Source organism: Pygoscelis adeliae, unplaced genomic scaffold, assembly GCF_000699105.1.
Source record: "Pygoscelis adeliae isolate BGI_AS28 unplaced genomic scaffold, ASM69910v1 Scaffold232, whole genome shotgun sequence".
In the NCBI taxonomy this organism is placed as follows: Eukaryota; Metazoa; Chordata; class Aves; order Sphenisciformes; family Spheniscidae; genus Pygoscelis; species Pygoscelis adeliae.
This window is the reverse complement of record NW_008824473.1, coordinates 1,378,874-1,389,895: the sequence shown is the minus strand read 5'-3', so window position 1 is coordinate 1,389,895 and position 11,022 is coordinate 1,378,874. Positions and strand designations below refer to the sequence as shown.

Below are 11,022 nucleotides of genomic sequence, written 5' to 3'. Positions count from 1 at the left end.
GCATGAGGCTGCTCCTATCTGTCTACAGAGGGCCTCATCTGCTCGGTCTTCCTGGTCAGGTGGCCTGTAGCAGACCCCCACCGTAATGTCACCTGTCCCTGCCTTCCCTTTAATCCTGACCCATAAGCTCTCGGTCGGCTCCTCATCCATCCCCAGGCAGAGCTCCATGCACTCCAGCTGGTCATTGACATAGAGGGCGACACCCCCTCCTCGTCTCCCCTGCCTGTCCTTCCTAAAGAGCCTGTATGCCTCCATCCCAACACTCCAGTCATAGGAGCCATCCCACCACGTCTCCGTGATGCCAGTAAGGTCATAGCCCTGCAGGCGTGTACATGTCTAACTCCTCTTGTTTATTCCCCATGCTACATGTGTTTGCATAGAGGCGTTTAAGTTGGGCCCTCGATGAAGCTGTCTTACTGGCTGGAGTTCCTTTGTGCTGCTGGGAGACCATGTTGAAGGCTTGGCTAAAGTCAAGGTTAATCACATTCACCGCTCTTGCCATGCTGTTTGCAGAGCCACCATTATTGTCAGTAGAAGTCAATTGGGTGGTTCAGCGTGATTTACCTTTGATAAATCTGTGCTAGTTGTTCACGATCACCTTCTTGTCCTTCACATGACTTGAAACGGCTTCCAGAAAACTTGTTCCATAATAATCCCAGGCACTGGAGTGAAGATTACTGGCCTGTAGTTCCCAGCATCTTGTTTGCCCTTTGTGAAAATGGGTACGGCATTTGCCTTTTTCCAGTCATTGGGACCAGATTCAATCACCATGTCTTCTCAGAGTATTGTATTTTTACTTTTCTTTCAAGATCTACAGATGGATGTCTATGAAAGCACACATGCACCCTTTTTGTAGGGATGCTAGTCAGTGAAAGTCTAAAACATTTTGGGAGTTTGGACCTCTAAAAACTGGACTGAGTTGGATTGTAGAGTTACATGGAAGATACCTTTAAACAAATGAGTCATCTTATTCATAGATGAGGTGCATCCATCTATGTACCATTGAACTTGCTGTGTGAGTGGTACCCACTGGCCCAGCACCTGATCATTTATCCACCAACAAAGGTTCAAGAGCTAGTTAAGATCTGGGTGGGTTTTTTGGTTCCCCCCCCCGCCCCGGGTCTCCATCAAATAGCAGACACTTTAGGAAAGGTGTTTTTAATCAGAACATAATAGTTGTGTAGTTGCAAATCTGTATTATGCACACAACTATAATGTTACATATTTCATGAGATGAGTAAGCTAAAAAGTAGTAATACCACTTGCTTTTATAGATGATGAAAGCTGAATCTGTTTCGATATTCTGCTACTGCACTCAAATGTTGCAAGAATAGAGGGTAGACTTCTTATTGGAACAATCGAGTAACAGCTTTGTGCTGGGTTGCGTTTGGTTCAATCTTGCATTGGTTTACAGTTTTTCTGAGAAATGTGAGATTTCAGTCTACAGTCATGGACTAAACTGATGGTCGAAGGTTTCTCTAAAAAGAAAATAATAATAATTCTAATCTCACTGAGAAAAAGTCTGTCCTGCTAACAAAACTGCAAATGGTTTCAACTGTGTACATGATCGACTCACTCTTGTGAGTCCACCTAAGTTTCTTAATCCAGCCATAGTTTCAATTATATTGACTGGCAATGTGTTTCATGTATTCATTTGGTTATATAAAAATAAACAATCTTTTAAATTTAGGACATGTTACAGTTTATGTCTATTGATTGCATTTTGTGATGGGGTAGGGGGCAGTACTTGAATTTTATTATTTTGTATGTTTTCCTGACATTGAACAGCTTCAGTCTTTTTAGATTTTCTTTTTATCTGGAAGTCTTATACCTCTAGTAACTGGTCCTAAACTTTTTCTGCTTAAGATTGCTTGTATTTTTATTTTTAATTCTTCCTCTTTGGGGAAAGCAGTCAACTGGGCTTGCCATGCTAAGCCTGTTTATAGAATTTATTCTAAGCTTCCTTCAACTAACTGAAAGTGTGTTGTTATTTTTTTCATAGTGGTGGAATGTAACTACTGGAGAATCCTTACAAACCTTCTACACAAACGGAACAAACCTGAAATCAATACACGTGTCCCCTAATTTCAAAGTGTATGTGACTGTTGATAATCTTGGCATTCTTTATGTATTACAGAAGCTGTGATTAATGTGCTGAACATTGCAAAGATAATTCTTTTTTTTTTTTCTGGAAACAAAATTTTGCTAGATGTTTGTCTGACGCTCATTAAGCTGTGAATTATATTTCATTGCTGTATTCATGATGTTTTCATGTATATTTATGTACATTTATGCATGTTTTTTCAAATGAACTTGCATTTAATCTTGTTTTTAATAAGCATTATTGTAATCCTTAAGTCTTGATTTGCATCTTAAGTATGTTGCTTCCAGTTTTGTAAGGAAATTATATTAAGATTTATTCAAATTAGTTGAAATTAATATTAATAGCAGTGAAGAAATAATAGGAATATAATACTTTGAAATAGTATTTTGCGCTAAGGCTGATGGCTAAACGCTCTCTAGCCGTGAACTCAACTGCGTAAGATGCAAAAAAAATTTTTTTTTGTACTGTGATGCAAGGATTTTCATTTAGTACAGAATGGAAAGAATCAGGGACATCGTTAACTTGAAAAATGAAACTAGCGATCTTGGTGCTTGACGTTCAGAACAAATCAAGTAGCTGTTCAGTTTACAGCAGCACCGCGTCCCGCTCGCGGTAAGAACCTTCATGCTTCTAACCTTGTGGAGATAAAGTGCATTGTGGCACGTATGAGCCATTCTTAGGAAGGGGAACATCTTGAGTCTTGTTTTCTCAAGGCAAGATCTGAAAGGATATTGCAATTGAAGTGGAAGAGATTGTGCCACATTTCCAGACAAAGGATGAGTAGAGCTAACCAGCTAAACTGAGAATGGAAATAGTTTAAAAGCTATATATTGAAAAATATAAGGAGGGGTGAATTTTAGTTATTTTTCCTTTTGGAATTAACATTCAGTTTATACTATGGAGACATTTTATTGTCATCAACTTTGTTTACATGGGATTCTATGCACAAGGATCTCTTGCCTGGTAATATGTGATTTTCTGTTTGGTTTTTTGGTTTTTTTACAATATATTTATAGATTCAATATAAAGTTGAACTTTTGATGTTTTATACTAATTATACTTGACATATCTTTTGTGAATAATCAGATAATAATTTTTCTTAGGTACCTAGTAAGTCTTGTTCTAGTAAATTGCCTCTCAACTGCTATGAGCAACTGCACAAGCATTAATATCATGGTTTTCATGTTTTTGTAGTTGGCGGTAGAACACTCCATCTAAGTACTTGATTGTAAAAAGTACATTAGCAAGTGTCTCAACTGATACTGAATAATGAAATTCTCACTTTTAGTGTTTTTTTGTGTGCAGTTCAGAAGATTTGATATACATTCTTAGTATTTTCCTGGTTTTGACAATCACCAATTTTTCCTCTTTTTTAACTTGAAATTCCACCATTTCTAAGGTGCTATTGAATACGGGTCAGTACTGCTGGCAGAAATGTAGAGAGAAGAAATTCAATAGAAAAAAAGTGATGTTTTGTATTCTGAGTATGTACAGCATTCAATAAAGATAATCCAGGCAATATTGCCAAAGTTGTAAATGAATTTGAATTCTTGAGTGGTTTGTTTTATGGGGGGGGGGAGTGCATGCTGCCTCTTTTATTGTCTTTTATTGTGGTTTTATTTTCAATCTAAACATAATGCTGCTTTACAAACTACACCAAAAATACTTTGACAGGTAAGCAGCAGCATTAAATATGAGGATGGAGGAAAAAGTGAACAAAGGGAAACTGAAGTCTTGGCCCGTGTCCTGCAATGTTCAGGACGGAGTTGCTTCTACTGTCCAGTTTGGGCAGACCTCATCGGTACCCTCCCTGAGTAGCTGAAGATTCAAGGAGCAGGAAGCTCCTCTCAGCCGGTGTCCCTTGATTGCATAGGCTGTGCTGTCCTTATTGCACAGGACCACGTTGGTCTGAACTTAGAGAGCCAACTAGGTAAAGAGATACAGGATAAATGTTTCACATGAGGAACAAGGGCAGAAAGTTGTCGCTAATGAAACTCTGATGGCAGGAAAAACTGATCACGGTTTAATAAAAAAAGTGACCTGTGAATGAGTGGAGTTCATAGATGATTTCAATTTTGAAGCAGGTAGGAAGCAAGTAGCACAGAAGCTTGAAGATGTGTGAGATAAATAGTGCATTCTTCAAATATTCTGCACGAATGACAACACAGCAGCATTATACTTGTTGCTGGAACCGAGGAAGCTGTGCTTCATGGGTGGTGGTGTGCGTTAATAGAGTCAGGATGGTTGCGTTCATGTGCAAATGTATGGAGTTGGCTGTAAGTCTTTGTAGCTGAGGTGGAAGAAGAGAAATAGTGATGAGAAAGTCTGAAGAGCCAAACAATAGTATCCTGGTTTCGGCAGGGATAGAGTTAATTTCCTTCCTAGTAGCTGGTACAGTGCTGTGTTTTGGATTTAGGATGAGAACAATGTTGAAAACACACTGATGTTTTAGTTGTTGCTAAGCAGTGCTTACGCTAGTCAAGGACTTTTCAGTTTCTCATGCTCTACCAACTGAGAAGGCTGGAGGGGCACAAGAAGCTGGGAGGGGGCACAGCCAGGACAGCTGACCCAAACTGGCCAAAGGGACATTCCATACCATGTGACGTCATGCTCAGTACATAAACTGGGGGGAGTTGGCCAGGGGACAGTGACCGCTGCTTGGGGACTGGCTGGGCCATTGGTCGGTGGGTGGTGAGCAGTTGCATTGTGCATCACTTATTTTGTATATTCTTTTTATCATTTTTATCATCATCATAATTGTTATTATTTTCCCTTCCTTTTCTGTCCTATTAAACTGTCTTTATCTCAACCCATGAATTTTACTTTTTTTTTTTTTCCCCCGATTCTCTCCCCCATTCCACTGGGGGGGAATGACTGGGAATGTGGGAATGTGAGCGAACGGCTGTGTGGTGTTTAGCTGCCTGCCGGATTAAACCACAACAAATAGATACAATTTGCAGGATTCACAAAATTTAAGTGAAAAATTGTTAAAATAGGGGCCAACCAAGACAGCAACTTCTTTAAAATATTTAAGAAGGTTAAGGCAGTTTACTGTAACAAAAAATAAAGTCCTGGTGTGTCATCAGGTTTAGCTGTTCTCTTTGATGTTAGATGTGTTTTAAAGGAAACAAAAGAAAGTTTGGCCAGAAGGAATTGTTATATAGATTGAACATTAGTGCTTCCATTATGTCTTGTAATGGCAGATCAAACTGAATCAGTCTGCATTCAAATTTAACTAATGAGCATTGCCAATTTTGTCTAGTTCTTTAACTGAAATTATAATATGCTTTTGTGTAAACAATTTTTAGGTATACTTCCTATTAACAATGCCTATCAGTTTCTGTAGAAGTTCTGAGTCTCTTCACTTTGGTAATTAGACCTACAGGTCCTTCACAAATCTCTTTTTTTCTCTTTCCTTTATTAACAAGGAATTGTACCCACATGCACTACAGCTGCTCAAGAGGGATGCTTTATATTGCCTTGAATTGTACCCTTCCTTTAACCACGGTGTTCCCCTTCCCCCTCTCTTATTTTACACAGTCATTTGAAACGGAACTATGCAGTTACCGCCCAAGGTTTTTCTGTGTAAAGGTTTATAGATCTCCTGTAGTGCTGGAGTGTGTGGGTAGAGCTGGAACTGGTAACCTGTTGCCAGCAGACGAACATCCTCCACCCCAAAATTATTCTGCCTCCCCTGAAAAATTACGCATTTAAACCCCCTATTACAGAACGCTGTGCAAATTGCTGATTTCCCCCCCTCCCCCCAGTTTTTTATTTAGTGAAGTCTCTATATGGGACCCGGTTCCCCAGGTTGTATCCAGCTGCGACAGAATGTGTGTCCTCGTCTCTGCTCTCCTGAGGTGTTTTACAGAAGCTGATGCCTTTGCAGGTTTCAGGGGAAAGCCAGGTGGAGAAAGCAGTCTGACTCAGGTGATGTCTTCTTGCCCTCCTGGAACAGGAGGACATTGCAGGGAGGCCGCTCTGCCCTGTCTTCAAGAGCTGGTAAATCCAGGATACCAGTAGGTCACAGAGAATTCAGGTATGTTCTTCCAATTGCTAGTAGAACATGAACCTCTTACCGAACTGTTCGGTCGCCCTTTTTCCTTCGTAGCAAGTACAGGTGCCACGGCAATGCCAAGGAGTACGAAAGTCAGCTTGGTGGCCAAGGTGCTTTCTGGTATTGCCCTATGATAGCATGCACTCAGGTGTATTTGTCCACATGTTGCTTTCTTCCTTCTGTCTACTACGAAGACACAAATTTATTTGGGCTCGTAGATGGTGATGCCCAAGAGCTCTGAGGACTTGGCATGCCTTATTTCTGTTGTGATTTCAAGAAGAGCAGAAGCCAAATAAACCTTGCTGCTTGGAGAACAGGGAGCGTGCCAGCTGCTCAGAACACTTTCAGTGTGGTTTTTGTGCTCAGTTTCACTTTGCCCTTTCAAGCTAGGAATGGGATGCAATCACAGTGGCTCTGCCACTGTGCAGTAAGACGTTAAGCTGAGACCATGTTTGTGGCATGAACTCTGCAGTAGGTTGACCTGTATTTTTCAGCACTTCCAAAGCTGCTGTGCAGTGTGCTGCTATCCATGTCTTTGCACGTTGGTGTGGGGTTTTTCAGGGGGGGTGGGGAGAGGTGGATTTGGAGGAGGGGTTTGGGGTTTTCTTGGGTTTTGAGGGTTTTTTCCCAAATTAACTTACCGCACACCTTTCTTCTAAGGAGGCTTTTTATGAGAAACCTTGCAACTAGATTTAAGAGGCCAAAGCTGGGGCTGTTAGGGTGCATCCTAAAAGATCCAGTGAGTATGAAAGAGTAAGATTTTTCAGTCAGCATGTGTTATTGACAACTTCAGCACTTCCTATATCATCTCCGACTGTTACTCTTGCGGGATATAGCACAACTGTGTGATAGTTGGACTAGCTGAACTATTTAAGTGGCACACGTGTGTTTTATTTAGAAAGATAAGAAAGCTAAAGTATCTTATAAGTGTTTCAATAGTCAGCTTCTCTCTTGGGGCCTGACTGTTTACAGAACAAATTAGCTTCCTGTGCAGGTTTCCATTTAACAAACCATACATTGTACGTACAACAAGTGCTCCCAGAACGGTTAGATTCAAGTCCTTCAGGCTAGAGAGGATTCTTGTTCGGTAGTCAAGAGGGATCGTCTGAGTACCTATTTAGGATGCCACAATTATACTCTGCGTGTTTGTGTGTGTGTGGTATTTTTCATTTCTTCTGTTTATTTCTTTCAGTTTGTTTGTGTCCCTCTGTGATTTTTTTTTTTCCAGCTTTGTCCACTTTCTCTAATAACATATGAACTCAGACGAATTTTGAAAATCACGATGTTCAAAATGACTCAAAATGAGGCAAAGACAAATTTACCCAATCCAGCTATGTAAAAGTAAATACAATGCTGTTTAGGTAAAGCATATGTTATTTCTAATGCATAAATACACACAAAGTATGCTTAATATTTAAAATAACTTTAAAAAAATGGTATTTTACATTACTTGCATTTCTAAAGCAATAGGCTCTTTTAATTGTTCTCTACTAATTGTACAGCAAATTTCATTTCTATAGATAACCGGTACTTTCCAGCAAATAAGAGCAGGGATTTCCTGTAGTTCTAAAAAACACATTATTTGTCTGTAATACTCTCCAAAGATAGTAATAACTGGTCCATACTCCTCTTCCTCACTAGTCAATGTTCAGGTTTACGTGTGTTTAGACTTTGTAGCCTGCTGGTTCAAACTCTTATTCCAGTGCTAAGAAATTTTAGTCTTGTCATGTTCTGAGAGCAAGTTTTCCAGTCCCAGAGACACAATGACAGGGATGTTTCTGCACTTCCCAGTTAGAACCGCTTAAATTCATCTTTTAATACCATGATCAGTATTGACTGTTGTTTATAAGATCCTTGGCAGAAGTAGCGTAGGAAAAAAAGATCAAGGAAACACTGAAAAATATACTTTTGGTTTAACAGCACTGCAATAATGCATGAGAGGAAAGGTGTATTTTTAAGGTAAGATTTGGAAATGCTTAGAGTTTTGTCTTTTTAACAGTTTTTGGTTTGTGGTGTGCTTTTTTGGGTTTTTTTGTGGTTTTTTTTTTTTATTTCAGTAAAGAATAGATGAATGAACAGACATAGGCACAGGTCAGTGGAAATCTGTCTTTAAATACAGATCACACATTTTGCTTTAAAGAATCCAGTCTGAAGCCGATAGTCATGTCCTGATGGTTGAGCACTCAACATCTAGACAGTAATGTAAGATATACTTATGCAAGTTGGTAGCTCCGAAATGTCTCACTGTATTTGCATGATTTCTTACAATGTGCTGTGGAGTTTATTTATATTCAGTACAGGATAGCAAATTTGCATTTTATATTTCCAGCTGTACAAATGAAATTGAAGGAAATGTGTGGAAGGGGTCTTAGCAATATGTGACTTAAACTTCAGAACTGGGAAATGTGAGGAGGAACAGTTTCAAAAAGTTTGAACAGATTAAATGTAGGTTAAATTTTACCTCTGCCTGAGTATATGTTTAACAATAGCACGGAAAAAGGTCACCTGAGTGCATCTGAATTTTCAAAGCATTTGAAGAAATATTTTAAAAATCTTGCAGATGTTGCACTCTCAATTTCTCAAAGCCAAACAGTTGTGGGTTTGTCCCCTCTAAAGACTATAGAGCAGATAGTAATTTTTTTTTCTTCCTACAGTATCAAGGATTCAGCTATTAAATTGCTGTTCTGACTCAGCAGCTGGTTTTTCATAGTCTGGAGCACTGGGTTTGAGGTAGATCTTCTGGGTACACGTTCATTCAAAAGAAGAATGGCGAATGGCCAGACCGAATCCGTGGAAGAAGAGTTCGTTTTTCACTGCAAGATTGTAACAGTGAATACCTGCCAGAGACAGGTACAATTCAATTGAACTGCACGTGACCTGGAATTTTCTTCATAGCATACCTAGAGCATTTAAATTTGGTTAAAAATATATTAAATAAGTAGATGGCAATAAGCTAAAAGTGTACCAATTTGATTGTTTTACCTCCTTTTTCCAGAACTGTCTTTGCTCAAAGGGTTAAAATTTTGGTTATGGTAGATATGGAAAAAAAGTCTATTCCTTGAAGTTATGGTCTGTTTTTCCTCTTAAACTTCTACTAGCTGTGGAGCTCTTTACACTTTGCAGTTTCTCAAGCTGCTTTACCCCTCGTTACATCTCATATTTAGTCCTTAGTTACTACTGTCAACCTGCTTTTAAATGGGGGGGTTCCACTCTTCAGGTTCTAGTACCGGTAATGTTAGGGGAAGATTTGCTGGAGCAAAGTTGTACTTCACTATCCTTTCTTTTATCACAAAGTGGTTCTGCGGAACGGAGCATTTTCTCAGCTTGTGTTCTGGGTGTCTCTGGTTTCTTCAGCGTGTATTAGTGAAAAAAAGAATGATCTTTAACGAGCTGTTAGATAAGTCTATTATGCATCATATTGCTTTTTTGCTAAAATGTGAATCTAGGAAACTAAGATGACCTTCTCTAAAAATGATAATCCTTCCTATGTTTTTTATTTGTAGTTTGCACACAAATTACATCTCCTGATTTTCAAAAATTAAACTACAATGCCTCCAGCTCATGTGGTTTGTACCTCCATTTTGCATTACTTATTTTGCTCCTCCTTTGAGTTCTGCCATGGGTTAGAAATTATTTTAGGATAATACTACGTATCTGTTCATGTGTTTGTTTTGTTAAGCAGGAACCTATCCAGAAAATAAGAATTTGATCACAGTGAATACTTTGAGCAGTTAGCAGCAAATACAAGAGGTCTTAACTTTGATATATTCTTCTTTCTCATAAAAGCAAAGCTCGGATATCTAAATTGGAATAGATAACTATGACTAGTGAGGGGCTTTGAGCTTGGGTGCCTTCTGTTTTCAATGTGTTTTGTGAAGCGTTTGAGTTCTAACAAAGTGGTTTTCCCTATTGAAATGACCGCACTGGGATATTTTTTGCTATTTCTAAGGTGACTGTCCATTCATGACTGCTGAGATTCCTTGAAGGGAGAAATTAGAAGTTCCTAAACACAGTCAGCGCTTCAAAGTGAGAACAGCTGAATTAGTTATCGTAACCCAAGGACTTGGCCCAAATGGGAGGACTGCAAAAGTTCTTTCCCAGAGGAAGTAAAGACAAAACTGTAAGTGACTGCAGTCAGAGATCAGTAGCGCAGACAATCCAGTAGCGGTGGGATGTGAAAGGAAAAGGTGTAATTATAACAGTGGTGTTTGCACAGTGACTGACAGAAACAGTACTTTTTTTAACAGTTAGGCGCTTTTTACTTTCCACTTGAAACACAAGTTTTGCTCTTGTGGATTCTTGGACTTTGCTTTTTATTCCTCTAAGCCACTTTGAGAGGCTATTTTGAATAGGATATTCAAATAATTCTGGCATTTTTCCTTAAGAACTGAGTAGAGTTTGAAAACTGGGTACCTTAATCTATCCTTCCCTTTCAGAGTTGTTTTTTTCCCAACAGATTCTTGCTACGTTAAACAACCAAAGCCACATAACAAACATTTTGGTAATCAGGCCAACACAAAGTACTCATAAATTACCATCAGGCAGCTCTAAATCTGTCATAAATTCTTACTGACTTGTTCACAGGAATGTTTATGTAATTGAAAGAAAATAGAGAGAGGAAGTTAAGTCTCCTTTTTACAAGTTAAATCAACTATAGCGAGATGAAAAACACCCACACATTTGGCTTTGGATCAGCGGAGACATTCTTGGAAAGCAAACCTGCGTGAAATCTTTATTATGAAATCAATTATGAAATCAAATTCAAGGTGTAAAAATTAGCAGTTTTCCAGGTGTCACTGGTCGTACTCTGCTTGCATATTCCTTGTATAACAGGGTATCACCTCGGTCAGGGAGGTACAGT

At 39.0% G+C, this 11,022-nt stretch overlaps 1 protein-coding gene across 4 annotated transcripts in view; it reads left to right on the top strand.

Annotated features, from left to right (window-relative positions):
• Positions 1-3,629, top strand: part of APAF1 (apoptotic peptidase activating factor 1) — a 39,369-nt gene extending 35,740 nt beyond the window's left edge. For all 4 annotated transcript variants that reach the window (XM_009321302.1, XM_009321300.1, XM_009321301.1 and 1 more), the window contains one exon: positions 2,003-3,629. In XM_009321302.1, coding sequence (XP_009319577.1) covers positions 2,003-2,146 — 144 coding nt within the window. In that variant the 3' untranslated portion in view covers positions 2,147-3,629. The remainder of the gene's footprint in view (positions 1-2,002) is intronic.
• The last annotated feature ends 7,393 nt before the right edge of the window (positions 3,630-11,022 follow it).